The sequence below is a fragment of the Carlito syrichta genome, unplaced genomic scaffold, assembly GCF_000164805.1.
Source record: "Carlito syrichta isolate Samal-C Ts95f unplaced genomic scaffold, Tarsius_syrichta-2.0.1 Scaffold311719, whole genome shotgun sequence".
NCBI lineage: Eukaryota > Metazoa > Chordata > Mammalia > Primates > Tarsiidae > Carlito > Carlito syrichta.
The window spans coordinates 228395-250382 of record NW_007255815.1 but is presented as its reverse complement, the minus strand read 5'-3'; the positions used below and the strand labels follow the sequence as shown (position 1 = coordinate 250382).

The 21988-nt window shown below is 36.4% G+C and overlaps 1 protein-coding gene across 6 annotated transcripts in view; it reads left to right on the top strand.

The window, feature by feature from the left end:
- The window catches only part of CEP170 (centrosomal protein 170), a 127367-nt gene that overhangs the window by 45153 nt on the left and 60226 nt on the right, over positions 1–21988 (top strand). For 3 of the 6 annotated variants that reach the window (XM_008068993.1, XM_008068992.1, XM_008068991.1), the window contains exons 7-9: positions 1292–1768; positions 13672–13835; positions 14022–14315. In XM_008068993.1, the coding sequence (XP_008067184.1) occupies positions 1292–1768; positions 13672–13835; positions 14022–14315 (935 nt within the window). The remainder of the gene's footprint in view (positions 1–1291; positions 1769–13671; positions 13836–14021; positions 14316–21988) is intronic. The other 3 variants (XM_008068996.1, XM_008068995.1, XM_008068994.1) reach the window with 1 other exon arrangement.

Sequence of the window (21988 nt, the reverse complement as noted above, 5' to 3'; positions counted from 1 at the left end):
GAATATTGCCGGGCAATCAATTACAGCACATGATGAATCTCACCGGGATTTAATATTTGAAAAATGTTTCAGTAGACCAAATACTTCATTTAATTAGAAAATGATTGAAAACAACTTAGTCTCCCTGTATCTTTTTTTTTCCTAATAAATTTCTATAAATGGTTTTCCTGTCAGTCTATTGAAAAACACAATGAACTTTTTAGCTTTAGGGAAATATATTTCACTCAAACTCATTAACATCTTGATAATAGACATGATTCTTTTGCTTCCTCAGCAACAGGGCAGTATAATGTTTAGTTTTTTCTTTTATATTTGTACTAGTTAATAACATACTTGAAAGCATTTTAGTTATCATTTTCATTTATGTACTCTTTATTTTATTTGTAAATTCGTGTGTTTTTACACATTAATGGTAGTTTTAGAGACAACAAAAGAATAGTGATAGTGTTCCAGAGTTGCTTGTTCGTTCTGCAAACATTTTCTTGTTAATCTGAGATTTCCTGCAAGAATTTTTAATACTGTGTACATTCTGCTGCATAGAAATGTGAACTAATTTTCTTTTGGAGTTATTGGCTGATGACTGACTTTTCATTTTTACCTTTCATCTTTTACACTGCTACTTGGATTGCAATGCTGCAAGCAAACCACCTGTTATAGTCTTTATAAAATATATCTTCTTGCAAGGATCACATATCAGCCATGTTATTTTTATCATTCTAAAAGTAATGTTCTGAATGTAATAGTAAAGAATGGTAAGTGGAATCATTACTTCCAGAACATCACTTACATATTTACTTCATGTTTATATCCTCATTTGGCACCTGTTCTCTTTTGGAGCTCTAAATACATTTGTAAATATTTCAGAAATCTCATCCTGGTGATTTGATAAGGAAATTCATGCTTTTTCTGTCACTCTTGATATAAACATATATTGAACATGCATATCCGTTTCCATTTGGTTTCAGTTCTTTTTGCACCTTGATGATTTATAGGTCCAAGTTGGAAAAAACATGAGCCTAGTTATGCAAGATCCATCTCTTAACTGCTTTGCTATCCTTTGTCATTGCTGCTGCTTATCTTGCATCTCCTATTGGTAATTGAATGGCATGTTTATAATCGAGATTCTTTCTTCTCTGTGACATTTGGTCTATGATATAAAAGCCATTGTTTTTCATCCAGACTGTGATCTGCCTTCTGATTCATATGGAGTAATACAAATGGCCATTACCAGACTTGCTCAAGCGCAAGAAGCTCTCAAATATTTTGAAATTTCTTTTATTTTTCTTATTAGGGTGCAGCATAGATGCAAAGCAAGTTGAGGAACAATCTGCAGCTGCAAATGAAGAAGTACTTTTTCCTTTCTGTAGGGAACCAAGTTATTTTGAAATCCCTACAAAAGAATTCCAGCAACCATCACAAATAACAGAGAGCACTATTCATGAAATCCCAACAAAAGACATACCCAGTTCCCATACAACAGGCGCAGGGCATGCTTCATTTACCATTGAATTTGATGACAGTACCCCAGGGAAGGTAACTATTAGAGATCATGTGACAAAATTTACTTCTGATCAGCGCCACAAGTCAAAGAAGTCTTCTCCTGGAACTCAAGACTTGCTGGGAATTCAATCAGGAATGATGGCACCAGAAAACAAAGTCGCTGACTGGCTAGCACAAAACAACCCTCCTCAAATGGTATGGGAAAGAACAGAAGAAAATTCTAAAAGCATTAAAAGTGATGTTCCCGTGTACTTGAAAAGGTTGAAAGGTAAAGTGAATTGATCATTTCAGAGCTTTCTATTTTATGATAAAGAAAATTCAGTTCTAACAGTTACCATCCTACTATTCGTTCATTATATGGTAGTAAGCACCTGCTTTTTCAAAGTTTATATTTAATTTTAAAGCTCAAAAGGAAGCCACACTGCTTATAACAAACTTACTCCTTCAAAATGGCGTTCCTTCATTCATTTTCTAGATAAAACCACATTGGTTTTATTAACTTATATTTACGCCATTTAGTATGTTTATTTTTCCTGTGGAAATAAGAAATTGATTTAGTTCACCAGTGAAATTCTCTAGAAGACAAGTCTCATCATTTTCTAGTAAGGGAAAGATACATTCAGTTCTGTTCTCTAGTGTGATGTCAGTATGTAGATTTTGAAAGAAATGTTAAGCCTTTTGCTAGAGGCCAGGCGTGGTGGCTCATGTCTGTAATCCTAACGCTTTGGGAGGCTGAGTCAGGAGGATTGCTTGAGCCCAGGAATTTAAGACCAACCTGGGCAACATAACTAGGGCTCGTCTCTACAAAAAAAAATCAAAAAATTAGCTAGGTGTGGTGACACACGCCTATAGTCCTAGCTATTGGGAGACTGAGGCAGAAGGATCACCTGAGTCCAGGAGGTTGAGGCTGCAGTAAGCTGTGAAAGTTTCACTTGGGTAATATACTCACATTGTTGCTTCAAACTGCTCTCAGTGGTTATTCATAAAACAAAGATTTTTGATCTAGAAATATTTACTGGGAATCTAAAATTCCAGTTTAAAAATTTTTCAGTATTAGGAATTTATGAAAACTATAGTTGAATGTTCATTTGTGAAGTAGTTATTATATATGCTTTATTAGTATAGCTTTTAGCCCAAATTAATAAAATCCATATGCCTGTACATTGAGGTATCCACTGATCAGTTTTTTCTCAATTATTTTACCAACTAAATTTATTTTTTAGTCAATTGAATACAGATTTGTGTTACTCTTATTTAATAAGCTTTAAGGAAAATGGTTTTGAACAAATTGTGATTAAATGTTTATCTGACCATTCTATTACTTTATTAGGAGTTATTGGTCTTTAAAAAAAGATGCCCTTTGAGGTCAGATGCCTTAAATGGCTTACTCTGTACTCCTAACACTTCATCTGGTACTAGAGCATATGCTAAGTACTCAGTAATTTGAATAAACAATAAATGATGTTTCTATCAATGACAAGTCTGAGCCTAATTTAATCTTATGCCCTGGCATTCTTATCAAGTAATGAAGAAATAGTATTCATATACTTAAGTCTAATTTGCTTCTAAGACATTTCAGGACTATGAGATGAAGTGATGATTACATAATTCTTTGTAGGTGCCTATTACATTATTTACTTGTAGTTTTCAGAAATTACCTGGCATGTGTTCTGTTGAGATGTGATTGTTATCTTTTACTAGACAATATTAATTCATAATTGAGTTCTACATAGGTGGGAACCACAAAAACCAGAATTATCTTTTTCTTTTGGAAGCTGGTCCCCTTGTAGTACACTTAGAATTTTATCCTCTAGATCAAATGGTCAACCAAAGTTTTTTCTGAAGTTTTGAAAAGATTGCATAATGATTTGAGGAAGAAAAGTCCCAAGTTATGACAAACAGGTGACTAGTTCTTCCACCATGACAACACCCATACCATGCTGAGTGTTCAGTACTTTTGGCCAAAAATGACATGATCCCCGTGCCCTACCCTCCCTGTTCACTGTTCTCACCCGAGCAACTTTTTTTGTTTCCCCAAATGAAAAGTTTTCAAAGGGAGATGTTTTGCCTATGTGGAATAGGCGAAACAAAAAACAGTAGAAGCACTAAAATGCATCACAATGGGCAAGGTAAAAAAACTCTTGAGCAGTGGCAAAAGCGTCTCAACAGGTGCATTGCATCAAATGGAGAGTACTTTGAAGGTGACTGAAGTTTAAATATGTAAGAATAAATACATAATTTTTTATAAATTCTGAATTTTTTGGATCTCCCCTCTATATGTCTGTATAGGTTAAAGCTCACAAATAAAATTGGATAAATAATACTGATATCCTAGTATAGTATAACAGGTAGCTTAAACCTTGAAAATATAGAAATAATCGTGTTAAACACTCTTAATAAAGTATGAGGTAAAAGATAGGGTACCATTAAAAAAATACCTCCTTTAAACCCTTTTATTTAGAAGATGCCAAAACAAAAATGTGTACATTTTAAGAAAAGTAAAAAACTGTATTAAAATTATAATACTCAGTAAAATGAACTCAAGTCATCTTTGGCTTCTGCATTTGTAAGAAGTGCTCAAAGTGGTTACCATCAGTGTTTAGACACTTCTGATTACAGCAAACATCTTAAAGTGTGTATACTTTTTTTGGCAGCCCTGCTATTATAACTTTATTTAGTCATTATAACTATTTTCTCTATTAACTATTATTTTTAAGCCATCATTTTAAAACATTCTCTACTCATAGAGCCCATTGTGAGTCTAATTCCATTAATGTTCATATGCACTGTACCTATACATTAATGATTAAACATTTTAAAACCAGAAATTATGTAATCAATTTACTATTGTACTTCAAAGTTGATTTATAGGTAGACATATATTTCAGTATGGTACCATTGCTGAGAACCCTTCTTTTGGATTTACCTTCAGACCATTTTACAAGCCAACGAAGAAAATGTTTTTGTGAGTATAGCTCATTTTTGATCCAAGAGAGATCCGTTTTATTTCTCCCAAGAGATTTAAAAATTAATTATGACTTTCTCCAAAAGTCAGAGCAGCAGCTTAGATATTATCACTAGATAATATTCCACAACTTAGGATACCAAAAGTATATACCCAGGTTCTAGATAAATGTAATTATAGCAATTAGTAAGAATTTTGCAAGAATTAGACTTTCAGCAACTGTTTAGATCGATCAGTCAAAAAATTGAAGATAGGCAAAACAAAACCCAAAAAACCTTGCTCCTACAAGAGTGAAGTGCACGCGCTTTGGGACAGTGAGGAAAATAATGTTCACAAAGCCCATACACTTTTACCCTTTAGGAGAGTTGCAGCTTCTTTTGGCCACAGATATCATACCCCCAAAAAATATTAAAATAACTTCAACATGTTTAGATGTGATTAATAATAAACAAAAGGGAATGAAAGAAACTTGGTGAGGAAAATTTTGAGGTAATCTTTTTGTTGAGTAAAAACAGAAAATTACAGCTCAGAATAGATAACTTGACATTGAGATTTATAAGAAGGAATAATAATTTGTCATTTAAAAAATGACTAATCTATAATGTAAGCTTTAGACCACAAGTAATAGGAAAAATACTTGGAAGAGGCTGACACCACTAAGTGCCAAAATTTATATGTAAGGACAAAAATTAAATTCTGTAACGATAGTATTTTCTTTAAAAGTTTTGAGTGAGAGATCCGGGTTATATCTTACTTTGCAGGAAATACTGGAGTTTAATAATTTTTAACTCTTACAAACTGGATTCCTCTTCAGTAGAGCCAGTACAACAATGAAATACATTGTAAAATGTAATATCTGTAGTGAATTTTTTATTTTAACTAATGGTTGTGTTTGGTTGGTTTTTTTTTTAATTTTAAAGATGGATACAATTCAGGTTTAGGTATATAAGTGGTCATTGTGCAGGCAAAGTTTGGGCTTCCCTTTGGTCCCCACTTTGTGTGGTTTGAGATCAGGTACCCTTATTGATGTTATGTGTGCTCCCCTCCCTCTCTCCCCTGGTTTGTCCCGCTATTGCCAATCATTTTCTTACAGTATTATGGTAAATGTTCAGGGTCTGCTTACAAGTGAGAACATGTAATACTCAGTTTTTTGTTTCTGTGATAGATCACTGAGTATTATGAACTCTAAATCCATCCAAATTACTGTAAAGTCTATATGATTGTCCCTCTTTATGGCTGTGTAATACTCCATTGTGTATATGTACTACATTTTTTTTAATCCAGTCCAATTTTGATGGACAGCATAGTTGGTTGTATGTTTTTGCTATTGTGAATAGTGCTGCAATAAACATATGTCTGCAGGTATCTTTTTGGTAGAATGATTTGAGTTTCTCTGGGTATATTCCCAGAAGGGAATTGTTGGGTCATATGGAAGGTCAATTCTAGTTCTTTTAGAAAATCACCACACTGTTTTCCTTAGAGGTTGAACTGTTCACATTCCCACCAGTTTGTAGAAGCATTCACTTTTCTCTATATCCTTGCCAGCATCTTTTATTTTTTTCTATTAATGGTGGCCATTCTTATTAGGGTTAGGTGGTATCTCAGTGTGGTTTTGATTTGCATTTCTCTGATGATTACTGAGGCTGAGCACTTTTTTATGTGTCTGCTGGCTGCCCGTGTCTTCTTTTGAGAAGTGTCTATTCATGTTTTTTCCCCACTTTTCAGTGAGACTGTTTTTGTTTTGTTTTGTTTTTTTCTCTCTTTCAGCACGTTTGAGTTCCTTGTAGATCCTGGATGTTAGGACTTTGTCAGGTATATAGTTGGCAAATATCTTTTCTCGTTCTGTGGGCTGTCTCCCCACTCTTGATTTATTGCTTTGCCGAAGCTTTTCAGTTTGACGAGTTCCCACTTGTCTGTCTCATCTCTTTTGACATGGACATCTGGGGTTTTGATCAGGAATTGGTTACCCACTCCGATTGTTTACCTACTCTAAGGGTGTCTCCTGCGTTTTCTAAGATTCTTATAGTTTGAGGCTTTATGTTTGGGTCTTTAATCCGTTTAGAGTTGATTTTTGTGTATGGTGATAGGTAGGGGTCCTGTTTCAATCTTCTACATGTGGTCAGCCAGTTTTCCCAGCACTGTTTACATTTAATAGGCTCTCCTCTCCCCAGTGGTTGTTGTCAGAGGTTTTGTCAAAGATGAGTCAATTGAGAAATTGAAGTTTAGCTTCTGGAATCTCTATCCTGTTCCATTGGTCTATATGCCTGTTTTTGTACCATTACCAGGCTGTTTTGATTACTGTAATCTTAGAGTAAAGTTTAAAGTCTAGAAGTGTAATACCTTCACCTTTGTTTTTGTTTTTGTTTTTGTTTTGCCGAGGATTGTTTTGGCTATTCATGGTCATTTGTTTCCATGTGATTTTCTGTATTGTCGTTTCCAGGTCTGAGAAGAATGATGTTGGTAATTTAATTGGTATTGCGTTGAATCTATAGAATGCCTTTGGAAGGATGGACATCTTAACAATGTTGTTTCTTCCAATCCATTATTAGCCTGGACTATCTTTCCATTTGTTTTTGTCTTGGACTTCTTTGAGCAATGTTTTGTAGTTTTCATTGTAAAGGTCTTTCACTTCTGTGATTAGGAAGATGCTGAGGCCGGCCTGCCTGGCTTCCTTCCTTCCTTCCTTCCTTTTTTGTGGCTATTGTGAATGGGATTGTGCATTTTGTTTCTCTGCCTGTTTTGGTATATAAGAATATGACTGTCTTTTGCTTATTTATTTTGTACCCTGAGACTTTGCCAAAGTCCTTTATGAGTGCAAAGAGGTTTTTGAAAGATTCTCTTGGATTTTCAAGGTATAGGATCATATTCTCAGCAAAGAAGGATAACTTTCCAGTTTTCAGGGGAAATGCTTCCAGTTTCTGTCTGTTTATCAATATGCTGGCTGTGGGTTTATTATAGATGGCGTTTACAGGTATGTTCCTTCTATGCCTAGGTGTTCAAGGGTTTTTATCAAGAAGGGTTGGATCCTGGATTTCATCCAAAGCTTTTTGTGCATCTAATGACATAATCATGTGGTTCCTGTTTTTACATTTCTTGGTGTATTTTAATTACATTTATGATCTTGCAGATGTTGAACCAGTCCTGCTTCCTGGGGATAAAGCCTACTTGGTCATGGTGGATGATTTTTGAGATGTGTTGTTGGATCCGATTTGCTAGAATCTTGTTGAGAAGTTTTGCGTTTATGTTCATCAGGGATATTGGCCTGTAATTCTCTTTCTTTCTTTGATCTTTACCCGATTCGAGTATCAGTGTGTTGTTGGCATCGTAAAATGATTTGGGGGAGAGTTCCATCTTTCTCAATTGGAGTGGTATCAGCTCCTCTTTCTATGTTTTGTAGAATTCCACTGGAAAGCCATCTGGTCCAAGACTCTTTTTTAGACGTAGTTTTCCTATGATGGAGTCAGTTTCCTGGGTTGTTACTGGTCTATTTAGTTTCTCCATGTCTTCTTATTTCAACCTTGGAAAGTTGAATGATGTCAGAAAGTCCTTCACTTCATTTAGATTATTAAGTTTGTTTCTATACAGGTATGCATAGTAATCTCTGACGATCTTTTGTATTTCTTCAGGGTCAGTTGTGATTTGATCTTTTGTGCTTCTGATTGTGGTTGTTTGAACTTTTTTGCTCTTTTTCTTGACTAGGAGTCCATCAATCTTGTTTATCCTTAAAAAGAACCAGCTTTTTGTTTTGTTAATTTTTTTCTATGGTATTTTTGTCTTCTATATCCCATGTTTGAGCTTTTACTTTGGTAATCTGGATTCTTCTGCTAAAGTTAGGGTTTTAGTGGTCTTACCTTTCCAGCTCCCTTAGATGATTTGTTACGTTGTTAACTTGTGATCTTTCCATTTTTTTGTCATGTGTTCATAGAGATATGAATTCCTCTCTTAGAACTGTTTTCATGGCATTCCAGAGATTTTGGTAAAATGTTTCTTTATTTTGATTTGTTTCCAGGAATCTTTTAATTCCTGTTTGGATTTCTCTGTTGACCAAGGAATCTTTCAGCATCATGCTGTTTAGTGTCTATGTCTTTGTGGGTTTGGGGGGAATTTTGTTGGTGTTGATATTTATTTTTATTTCACTGTGGTCTGAGAACGTGCATGGCAGAATTTCAGTCATGAAATTTGTTCATGCTTGATTTATGTCTGAGGATGTTATTGATCTTGGAGTACATTCCAAGTAGTGATGAGTAGGATGTATATTCTGTGGTTGTTGGTTGGAGTGTTCTGTGGGTATCTGTTAAGTCTGTTTGGTTAAGCATATAGTTGAGGTTCCAGATCTCTCTGTTGATTTTTTTTCCTCGATGATCTATCTAGGGTTCTTAGTGGGATATTTAAGTCCTCAACTGTGATATTATTAGAGTCAATATTTTTTTTTAGTTCACTTAGTAGTTGCTTTATAAATGCTAGTGCACCTGTGTTGGGTGCATATATGTTTAGGATGGATATTTCTTGTTAATGGATCAAATCTTTTATCATTATATAGTATCCTTCCATGTCTTTCTAAATTTTTGATAGCTTAAATTTTTTTTTTTGTCTGATATTAGGATTACAACTCATGCCTTCTTTTTTGAACGAATTGCTGAAAATTCTTTTCCCATCCTCTAACTTAGAGTCTGTGTGTGTTCCTTGTGGTGAGATGAATTTCCTGGATGCAGCCAATGATTGGGTTTTTTGGGTTTTTTTTTTTTAAATGCAGTTTGCCATTCTGTATCTTTTCAGTGGTGCATTTAGTCCATTTACATTCAGGCTGATTATTGAAATGTGAGTGTTTATCCCTGTCATGAGGGTCTTATAAAGTTTTTTATTTGTTTTCTTTTAACTTTTGATTTGATATATGTGTGCATTTTCAAGTTTGCAGTCGTGACATCCTGTCTGTTGATTGTCTGTTTTCTTGGGAAGCACGTGGCCGTTATTTTTTTCTTTCTTCTGTGCATAATTCCTTTTTGCGTGTCTCCTGTAGAGCTGGTCTGGAAGCTATAGAATCTTAGAGATTGGATGTCTGGCAAGGATTTTAATTCTCCATCACTGATGAAGCTGATCTTGGCTGGGTAGGAGATTCTTGGTTGTAATTTTTTATATTTGAGGACATTTAAAATTGAACTCCAGTCCTTTATAATTTGTGGTGTTTCTGCCAATCAATCTGCTTCTATTCTGATTGGTCTTTCCCAGTAGGTAGTCTGACCTTTCTTGCTGCCTTTAGAATTTTTTTCTTTTGTACCTACTTCCTGTAGGCAGATTACTATGTGTCTAGGGGTTGGTCTTCTCATTTGATGTCTTGCAGGGTTTCTCTGTATCTGTTATGTTTGGATGGTCACATCTCTGGTGTTTTCTTGGATAACCTCTGTTTTTCTTTCCTCTCTGGGATACCAATCAGGCATAGGTTCAGCATCTTGATACAATCTAACATCTCTTGGAGGCTTTGTTCTTTCTGAGTTTTCTTTCTATGTTTTTAAAGATGTTAGTTCCATGTTTTGGTCTTCAAGTTCTGAGATTATTTCCTCTGCTTGATTAATTCTGTTTTCCATCCTTGTCATCTTGTTGTTTATTTCCTGGATGAAGTTTTTTATGGCCAAGTTCTTTCAGTGTTGCATCTTGTCTTTCTTGAGTCTTATTCACTCTTTTCATCCATTCCCTAATCCCTGTTGTATTCTGGGGCCAGTCATTGGTGACTTTCATTGTTTGGCCTCTGAGGTCTGATTTTTCAGGCATTGTCTCTTTGGTACACTGGAAATTACTTGTGTTCTTTTGTTGATGTTTTCTCATTTGTGACCAATCTCTTTTCTCTTTAGTTCTGTTATTCAGTGGCAGTGGACTGGGCTTTCTCTTCTCTTTCTCTTCTCAGTCCTCTGTTCTTCCCTCATCAGAGCTCTGAATTTGTTCTATTTTGAAACAGTGTGTTGGGTGGGAAGCTGTGCTGTCTCTTGTAGTTTTGAGAGTTGAATAAGGTGGAGGATGGGGAGCTAGAATTCAGAAAGTACTTGCAAATCACAGTGTTCACTCTCACCCCACTACCACTTTATATGGCAATGCAATGGGTACATGAGTGTACCCCCTGAGTCCAGGATAAAATAACAGCAATGAGGAGAACAAAGAAAAGTAGAATGAAATAGAACAGACAAAAATAATAAAATTTTTTAAAAACACAGAAAAACAAAAGCAGAAACCAAAGCAAAAAACTAAATCACACACCCACCCACCCACACACTAAAACAAACAGGAAAATTAAAACAAAAACAGGAAAACTGAACACACACACACACACACACACACACACACACACACACACACACCCATGCCCAACACACAACGAAAGGAAAGGGGAAAAAAAGAGGGAGAAATGCAAATCGAACCCTCGTATGTACACTTACACACACATTAAACTAAAAAAGAGAAGGAAAAAAAACTGAAAAATGAATACTCAGTGCATTCACTTATACACAAAAACAGAGAACCAAAAACAAAAGAAGAAAGGAAAAGGAATGGAGGAATACAAATTGAACCCTCACATGCACATTTACCCACAAATAAAAAAGAAGAGAAAAATTTAAAAAAACAATTCTGGGCATGAAGCACCCACTTTTGGCAGGTTCTGTAATTGTTCCTCTTAGCTACTCACAGGTAAGCCTGTCTTCTGTGTCCTGCGAGGCTAAAGCTTCAGTCACAATCTCCCCAGTGTGTGGTACAGGGAAGGATGAGGGGCATAGGATTGGGTGGGATCTGTCCTCCCCTCCCACTCTCATATTATCAGGGGGATCCCTCCAGTGGGGAGGTGTGGGATTGTCTCTTCCCCAGGGTTTTCCTGGTGTAGAGTCTTCTATCACGCTGACTTCCAGACTCCACCTGGGTTTATCTCTCTCAGTTGTGCCTCAGTAGTGTGGGCCTGATGTTCAGAGAATTTCTAGGGAAGAGGGAGTTGGGTCAGCTCCGGACGCACCTCTGATCTCTTTGAGGGTCTTCCTCATCCTTTTCTGGTTGCACCCTTTGTCCCACTGCTGAATCCAGGTAGGGGTTGGGATGCCTGAGTCTCAACACTCGTCCTGTCTCTTCTAAGTTTGTGTTTTCAGGATATTCCCTCTGAGTCACAATCAGCCCCTGAGTAGTTAACTCGCTGGTCACAGAGATTGATCAGTTACTCCATGATGAGCAAACCAGAGCACTTCCCTGCCCAGTTTTCAAGATGGTGGCAAGGTGCCTGTTTCATCTTCTCCAGTGGGGCTCTGTTTCTGGCTCCCTTGCTGTGCTCTCTCTGCAGCACTTGCTGCCAGTATCCGGCCAGGTGTTACAGTGGTGAGGCCGAGCCTGGAGCTAGCAGTTACTTCTGGCCGCTTTTTCCCAGGATGGGCTCTGCTGATTTTAAAAAATGATGCTTGGCTTCTGCACCCCAGGAAGTGCAAGGGACCAAGCAGAGCAGCTGCAGCACCAGCTGCTTCACCAGGGGAACTCTGGTTACTTGTTCTTGAGTCCCCACTCAGTCAGCCACTCACTTGTCCACTTACTCACAGACACGTATACAAAAGTGTCCATATGCTCACTCACGTAGAGACTCACATAGTTTGGCTGGCTCCTCCACCATCGTGTCACAAATTTGTGTTTGGGTTTTGTCTTTCACCTGTTATTAATGATTAGCTTTGATCCTCTGAGGTGGAGATTCCATTAATTAAGCATCTGTATATTTCTTTTCAAATTGTGCTTTAAATTTAAGTCAATTTGAAGAAAAATTTCAGATTTGTTGTCATGTCTGATTTTTATAGTATTCATCACTATTATTTTGATGGGAATACTCCCTGAATATCCTTCATTTTGGTCTTATTCACTGCCTTTGTTTCTCTTTTCCAAACATCATCCTTTTCTGTGTGTTCTGCAATACTCTTTTCTGAGTCTTTTCACTCATTTTATATGCCACATTTTTACAGCTAATGCTTTTGTGTTAAATCAGTAGGACCAGTTGGTAACCTCTAAATTCATTGAGAACAAACCTGTGAGTATTAAAACTCGACTTTTTGCTTAGACGTGTGTCCTTTGCTTCTCCCCTGTCCTCAGGTCTTTCATTTCTAATCATTATCTTGTTTGGTACCATGTTATCTAGCAGGTGTTCACATTAAAATTTGTAGCTCAGGGAAATTTTAAAAACAGATTTAGTCCTGGAAGCACTGGAATGTACCTGGTTGACTAAATTCATTTATTGCTTCTAAAGAACCCATGATTTAATCTTTGATTTGTGATCCCATCTAAAACATTCATAGAATAACTCTTGATTTTCTAATAATTTCATGCTATTTTGATGTTTCTCATTTGATTTATTTCTTCTAATATTCTTGTTACTTGGATAATGAGAATTTTAAATCAGTGAAAAATATTAATTTTTGTAGTGCCACATCTAATTTCTAACAAAACTATGAAGGGTAACTATTCATTGGTTTTTACTTGCTCTAAAATAGAGAAACCTTTGTTAGGAAACTGATCTTTGAAAATTCAAACATATTCTAACTTGACTCTATATGCTTTGTGGAGAAGATATAGGTTCTATTAATAATTTTAAAAAATTCTTATAGCTGGAAAGAGGTTTGGAAAAATTTGTGCAGTAATTAGTTGAAACTACAAGTCTTTAATTTAAAAGGAAACACACGCTGAACTTTTGAAAGTATTGAGCATCAGTGAGAGCTAATATTCATCACATTTGAATAGCATTTGTATTCTCTTGTCCTTTGTAACAGTAACCATTTCAGTGATATTTCCCTTTTTCTTATCTTTCTTCCTCTCTAATGCTAGAATCATGTTTTTGATGGTTAAATAAGGTATAATGTTTGAAGGCAGAATTAATATTTATTGATGTTGTAAGTACAGATATCACAGATGGTAGAGCATTGCTTATCTATTAAGGCATTGATGAATCATTATAAAGTTAAAATTTGGAGAAAGAAAGGCAGTCCTGTTCAGTTGTCTATAAAGGACCTCATTGTTAGTTGATAAAATTTGAATGTAACCATTGCGATTGAGGGACGTTTGCAGAGCCTGTTACTGAAGAGAACATATGACTTTGGATTGAAAAGGAGGAGGGGCAAAAACAAATGGCACTTTTGTATATACTTCTAATTTTCAACATGGGGTTTTTTCGTTCTCTATTGTATGGTTTCTTTTTTTTCGTCCAGGAAATAAACATGATGATGGTACACAAAGTGATTCAGAGAATGCTGGGGCTCACAGGCGCTGTAGCAAACGTGCAACTCTTGAGGAACACTTACGGCGCCACCATTCAGAACAGAAAAAGCTACAGAAGGTCCAGGCTGCTGAAAAGCATCAAGACCAAGCTGTTGTAAGTCAAACTGCTTTTATGATTGCATTCTTTGATGAAGACAATCCCAGAAAAAGAAGGTCATATTCTTTTACTCAAAGTACAGGAATCTTGTGTCAGGAAACTACATATTCAACACCACATACAAAACTTGAGAAAGCAAAATCTCCAACAGCAGATGCCAAAGTGGTTTCTTTGTCTTTACAGACTAGCTCTACGCATCACAGAGGGGGGCATGGTGTTCCACATGGGAAATTGTTAAAACAGAAATCAGAGGAGCCATCGGTGTCAATACCCTTCCTACAAACTGCATTATTAAGAAGTTCAGGGAGTCTTGGGCACAGACCAAGCCAGGAGATGGATAAAATGTTAAAAAATCAAGCAACTTCTGCTACTTCTGAAAAGGATAATGATGATGACCAAAGTGACAAGGGTACTTATACCATTGAGTTAGAGAATCCCAACAGTGAGGAAGTGGAAGCAAGAAAAATGATTGACAAGGTAAATAATTGAAATTTGAGTGTAATGTTAGTTGTTGTGTGGTGTATTTGACGATTGGAAATTGTTGGAGAGTCAACATGAGATATTGTCATGTAGTCAATGGCATTGGAATTTTTAGGAATCTGTCAGGGACTTTCAACAATAAGACCAAAATGCTTTCTGATTTCATTTTGCTTATATTCAGAATTTGCCTTCATTTAATACATAAATCCCTATACATTTTAACTATTTGGAGCTTTTAAATTTGTGTAAATTTCAGATAGGTTTTAAAAATAATATACTTCAGGCTTTATTTCTTTATATTTATTTAAAACTAACAAAAGAAATCCAGCAAACAAACATTGCTATAACTCTGTTAACATAAATATAAATGTTGGCCGGGCTCAGTAGCTCAGCCTGTAATCCCAGCATTTTGGGAGGCCAAGCCGAGTTGATTATCTGAGCCTGTGGGTTCAAGACCGCCTGGGCAACTTGGCGAGACCTCGTCTCTACAATAAATCAAAAAACTAGCCAGGCATAGTAGCGCACGACTGTAGTTCCGGCTACTTGGAAGGCTGAGGCAGAAGGATCAGCAGAGCCCAGCAGGTTGACACCAGGATGGCCATGAGTGCCACATAACATATATATTATATATATGTTATATATATGTTAGACAGTAATTGTTAACCACAAGTTGCCTGCTTACTGATTTCATGTAGGAAGCAGGTGAAAATACATCTTTTCATTTTGCTCTTTGTCCCTATTTATTTTCTTAATTTCCATTTGCTGCTGTCTTTGGTGATAGAAAAGAAGAACATGAAAACAAAATCAGTTTTTTAAGGATATAGATTAGCTATGTATATGCCCACTCATGATGATTATCTGCATTTACATGTGTTCATTGATACTATGGTTAGTATGTAAAGGGTTGTTCTGTGGTTTAAAAAGTAGTTTTTCTCAGTGTTGCCAGTGTTGACTTTAGTTTATCTCCTTGAAAATAGCAGCATAAGTGCTGCTAAACATTAATCTTTTATTTGAATTCTTGTTACTCAAGTGTATTCCATGGGTGAACAGTGTAACTATAACTTGGGAACTCATTAGAAATACAGACTCTCAGGCCTATCCCAAACATACTGAATCAAAATCTGCATTAAAAACAAGATTTCCAGTTAACTACTATGCACATTAAAATTTGAGATGCACTAATATAGATGATGTGTTTCCAGAATGGTCTTTCAGTGGGTGGGTAATATAACCCTTTGGGATGTGGGAAAAATATTAGGACTTACGTTTATTTTTAATTTCATATTTTTAATTTTTATTTTGGATTGTGTTCTGTAGTTTATAAACTCTATTACTACATTGGTACACATATATAATTTCTAAACATACATGTATCAAGGAGTATATGCTCCAAATTTTTTACCACTGGGATACACAATTCCAAACTTTTGAGAACCATTAGTCTAGGATATAGATAGGTGTTATGTGACCAATATTATTATCTTATTAATAAGAGAAATATAGGGTCTATGAAACATTAGAGATTTCATTTATAATGATTGATATTTTCCCATTAAAAGTTTATTTTACAGTGAGGGATTATATACATTATAGTATTTAAGAACATGAACATTTTAAGCAAACTGTTCCGGGAGTAAGTATAAATTCTGTATGACCAGTGTGTGCCCTTGGGTATATTAACCATTTAAGCCTTAGTTTTCTTTTATCTCTGAAATGTCACAAGATTATAAAAAGAATTCAATAAAACATAAAAGGCTTATCACAATGCCTAGCTTATTATAAGAGCTCTATAAATGTTACCTCTGTTTATTATTACTATTATTAAGAGTTTCCACATATGAATCTCTACACAAGGTAATGACAAATCCTGAAAAGTTCTTTCAGCACTGAAGGAGTCAAACATGAAGCCATAGAAGTTATAGTGTGAGGGACCAGTTTGGCCAGAAAAACAGAAAGCCTAGAAGGAAATCATTGTTAAGGATAAGGCTCTTTAGGAAACTGCTCTATAGAGAGGATGACCATAAAAACTGTCTTACATCTGTTGCCTGTAATTATAATAAAACATCCTTTTTCATTCTTAAAAGGTCCCAGCTTTCACACTAAATTATATGATCACACTATAGATAGAGAAGCCCAAGATTTTAGGATAGGATTTGTTTAAAGGCTTAATGGAAGTATGTGACTTGGTATATAATTCAGTTATTCTTACTTTGTATAAACTAGAAAACAATGCCGAGACCATATTGCGGAGGAAACAAGTGTCACTATATTATCTTGTGACTACCAAAGAAAGTGAGCTGAGATTCCATTAACTGTGATTAAAGCTGGAAGCCAAATTCAGGCTAAAGTTAGGCTCTGAGGAAGTGAAAGCGGGGATTCAGGAATCAAATTATCTGAAGTTGATGAAGTGACTTGTGAGTATGGAAAAAGCAAAAACCAAGAATAGCTAGAAAGAAGGCATAAGGAGCACTTTGGGGAGAATAGGAGTAGATATAGCATCATATCAAGTTGCTTGGTCATCCAATTATGAACCTTGTCATCCAGCTTCTCCCTTTTTATGTTTGGGTGTATGGAATGAAAGTTGGGGCCATCAGCTGTTATCTTTCTGAATTTCAGTGTTCTTTGGTCCTGAAAACTTTCATGTGGTCTTGTAAATTTTCGTATGGTATTACTCTTGTCTTTTTTGCGCCATTGTTTGAGAGCTGTTCTATGTTATTGATTCATTCATTTAGCAACTTTAATTTAACATCAACTACATGCCAAGCTTTGTGTTAGGAGAGAGTGATTTAAAATGAAAAGACTGAGTTCTTCCCCTCAGAAACATGAGTGTGTAGTTGGTTAGATACAGATAAAACAAAGAATTTTAAAATGCACATAGTATATTGAATGCTTTGATAGACATAAGTTGTTGGAGGATAGTTACCAATAGCTTTCAAGGGATATCTCAGGTCTTCTTCAGAGTAACCTCCTTCCTCAGAGAAGTCTTCAGCCATCCACTCTAAAGAAGCCCTCCTAGTCACTGTCATCAACTTGTTTCATTTTAATCATAAGCTTTATCACTAGTTCCCTATTTATTAATTTAACTCCCAACACTCTGGAGAGACACACGCATGAATAAATCCCATGGGTATAGGGACTTAGTGCCAGCATGTAAAATGTCCTTCATACATATTGAATTTAATTGCCACTGAGCTAGTTTTGAAACGTGTGTAATTGATCCTATAACAGGCATGGTAGGTGGGGTTTTCAAAAAATTTGGAGCAGCCTGTTCAAAAGCACAGCAGGACTCATTCAGAGGACCTTGGCTACTTTTGGAGAGACAGGATTGAATTAGATATTGGAGTTTCTTGTATATTATACTAAGGACTATTTTAATGCTGAAGGCAGTAAGGAACCATTGAAAACATTTAAGTAGTTTAATAACATGGTCACATTACAGTCAGAAGTCTGAAGCGTGGATTGAAAATTAGAAAGGTCAGAAGCAGAGAAGGCAATTTAAAAGTGGTTGTCATGTCCAGTATCAATTGGTTATAAATGTCTGGACCTGTGCTAAGAGGTCTGGCTAAAAATAGGAGTAGATACAGCATCATATCAGTAGATTTGGGAAATTAGAGAATAAAGGGTAGTTGTCTTAGTCCCGGTATATTTACTATACCTGAAACTGAGTAGTTCATAAAGAAAAGATGTTTATTTAGCTCATGATTCTGCAAGCTGGGAAATTCAAGAGCATAGCTCTACCTCTGACCAGCTTATGTTGAGGGTTACATGCTTGGTCAAAACATGATGGAAAAGGTCAGAGGAGAAGCAGGCCTCTGCAAAACGACAAAACAAGAGGGGCAGCCTCCTTTTATAACAATCCACTGTCAGGGGAACTAACTCCTTCCCATGAGAATGAGAACTCATTTCTGCTAAGTGGCATTAATCTTGTCGTGAAGGATCTACGTCTGTGACCCAAACACCTCTCCCTAGTCCCCACCTCTCAACACTACCACACTGGCAATTACGTCCAGACCCTGGCAGTAGTTGAATGCAAAATAAGAAATGAGATCAACAAGAGAGAATGAAAGGAGACAAAGTAAAATTCTCAACAACACCAACACTGGTGGACAAAGGCATAAGAGTGAACAAAGGAGACTGAAAAGTTTTACAGAAGAGTAATAGAGCACAAAGAGCCAAGGCAGGAGGATTGCTTGAGGCCAGGAGTTCAAGACCAGCCTGGGCAACATAGTGTAGACCTGTGTCTGCAAAAATCGGAAAAATTAGCAGGGTGTGGTGGCACACACCTGTAGTCCTAGCTACTCGGGAGGTTGAGGTGGGAGATTGTTTGAGCCCAAGAGTTTGAGGTTAGTGAGCTATAATACCACCACTGCACTCCACCCTGGGGAGACCCTGACTCTTTTAAAAATATAGTATCTTGAAATCAAAAGCAGAGAGTCCAAAAGAAGTGAGTAAGCAAGTATCACATGATACACTGATGTAAAATTTGATAAGCACTGAATGCTTTTTCAGTTTTTCCCCAAAGTACATTGTATTCCTTGGTTAATACATTGTATTCCTTGGTTAAAGAAGATAAGCAAAACATGTATTTGCATCTTAAGTTGAGAGCTGTATAGGATTAAAGTAGGATTTTTTTTTTTTTTTTTGAGTTGGAGTCTCACTCTTTGTCGCCCAGGTTGGAGTGCGTTGGCGCACCCACAGCCACCACATCCTTGACCTGCTGGGCTCAGACAATCCTTCCACCTCAGCCTTCCAAGTAACTGAAGCTACAGACGCATGCCACCACGCCCGGCTCGTTTTTTTGTGATTTATTGTAGAGACAAGGTCTCACCAAGTTGCCCTGGCTGGTCTTGAAACCCTGGGCTCAGGCAATCCTCTCACCTCAGCCCCCCAAAGTGCCGAGATCACAGGCTGAGCCACTGTGTCTGGCCAAAATAGGATTTATTTAAAGAGATTATCATGTCCTTATTTTTATATGCTGATAGTAGTTTAAAGATGCTGAGATACACTTTTCCTCTACCCCCATGTTATAAGAACATAGCATTTTGGTTTGCATTTTTGGGCTGAGTCTGCCAATAAATAATTTTATTTTATGCCTGCCCCAGAATTCACTTTTGATAATGCTAACCCAAATGCCTGATATTTATAAAGACCTCTTAAGTTTTACATCTAGGTATACACTATAAGAAAGTGCTATTGACTGCCTTATTTAAACTTATCTCCCATAGTAACAGTAACCTCACTCAGTTCTCTCCCCTGATCTCTGATACCCACTTTCCTGGAGAACCCATCACAGTACCAGTTTCTTCTTCCCACTTCATCAAAGCAGATACTACTGAGGCAAGAGAAAGATCTTGTCAGAGCTACTTTCTGGCCTTCTAAGCTGAATGTTTTTGTTTGGTTTTGTTTTTTAAGTTTTAAAACAGTTTATTATCAGGAAGAAAAGGAGGAGAAAGGAAAATTCATTGCAGAAAAACCTGCCATGGGTAAGTTTCTGAAAAAAGAAAAGCTGTCAAGAAAAACTTGCAGTGAGAAAAGTAAACTAAACACAAATGAACAAGAAAAAAATTGATCATTAGAAAGGGCTTAAGGATCTACCCTCTTCATAAATTTCTTATCATAGACCAACTCTGCCAGATACTTTTCCTATCTTAAGTTTTGATTCCTGTCTATCATGTCAACATATCTTCCCTCAAATGCCTCTTGTTAGCATATTTTCTTCCCTCATGGGAACTGATCAGTCCAGCACTATAGGTAACAGGTGCTAGGGAAGAATCTAGAACCAGAGAACTATAGAAAGACTGGAAATACAGAATGAAGAACATCTACAGCATTGAATAAAAAAACCCAAAAAAGCATTTCTGTACACCTGAATTCTGGGGAGTTTTTCCAAACCCTGAAAGTCACAGCAAGATTTTAGTTTAGATCCAAGTCAAAGCCAGGGAAACCATGACAAACAAGAGTCAACATCTGCATAGACAGTGCTACATAAAACACAAAGGAATGCAGCATGTCCAGAGTTCACTCAGTGTGAAATCAGATGTGTGTAGGAACTAAAGGAGTAGTAGGTCAAATAAGAGCCTTGAGCAATAAGAGAAGATCTTGATAACAGAGTCAGCACTTTGATTCTGACTCAACATTGTTTCTTCACTGAGCAATTAAATATTTTTTCCTACCAGGAGAATTTATTTTTGGTCTCTCTGATCAGTTCTCCTCAATTCTTCTTAACAACTTCCATTTTTTTTCCCTTGGATATAAAAAACCCTCCCCTGCTGTATTAATTCCCAAAGCTTCACAAGGAAACCTACCTTTTTAGAAGTCGGAAGCCTAACAGTTAATAGATTTGCCACCATTTTCCTTTTTCTATTATTGTATGAAATCTTATTTATTTTCCTGCTTGAGAGCCTTTTCATTTACTGTGCCCTCAGTGTAGTCAGTTTTTTCTTGTGTTTTTGGCAAGCCTAGCACCTTATAATATACTTTATTTATTCCTTCCATTTTTTATTGTAGAAAAATACACATAACATAATTTTATCATTTGTAAGTACAGAGTTTATTGCTATTAAATGCATTAATGCTGTGCAACCATCACCACCATCCATCTCCATTACACTTTTTGCCTTGTGAAGTGAACACTCTGTATTCATAATTCACTTTGAAGAGGCTTTCTGTAACCATCCCATTTAAAGTAGCCCCAGCATTCACCTCTTGTATCTCTCCATCAGATTACCATGTTTTATTTTCTTTATAGAATATAATTCCAGTATTTTCTGTCTGTTCTCTCTAGAATGATCCTATTTGTCTTGTTCGTTTCTGTATTCCTGTGCCTAGAACAGTGTCTGGCATGTAGCAGACACTCGGTAAATATCTTTTGAATGAATGAAAGAGAAAGAAAAATTTGTGGCGTGCCTTTTCATTTATGTTAGTAAATGTATTTGGTTCACTATCTATTAGCTTATTTATTTCAACGAATTTATAGATTGATTAAATATAACCAGGCCCCACAAAGAAGTTTTTCTGTATTTTTATGTGCGAAAACAAGTTTATGCCTTGATCCCAAAATAAGTTATGAAAATATTTAGTTTAAAACCATATATGTGTTAGAAGCTTAGCTTTGTAATAGTAGGTATGAAAGCTGCAAAAGAATATAGATTTTTGTGTCAAGGAAAAAGAAATGTATAAGTTTCAGGATAGGTGCCTTGATTAGTAAAAGACTAGAGTTGCCTTCGAGTTTCTAGCAGTACCTAGCTAACAACTTCTAGCTTGAAAGTCTGCTGGACAAGATGGTCATTGATAAACAACCACGTTTTGTGGATGATAGGAGGGAATGCATGACAAGGAAATAAGCCATAAAGAGGAGGAAAATTGGACCTTTTAGCTATAAAAGCGTTAGATGAGATGTAGGAGTAATTTGAAGATATGAAAGAAAGAGTGACTAGAAACAGTGATGGAGTGAATAGAGAAAGGTGTGGCAAGTGATGGAAAGGGAGGAGACTGTGGTGTAAGATTTCAAAGGAATGGAGACACCCAAGGACATAAGATAGGTTAAGAAGGAAGACAGAGCCAGGCTCGGTGGCTCAGCCTGGAATCCCGCGCCTTTGGGAGGCTGAGGTGAGTGGATTGCCTGAGCCCGCGGGTTCGAGACCTGCCTGGACAACTTGGCGAGACCCTGC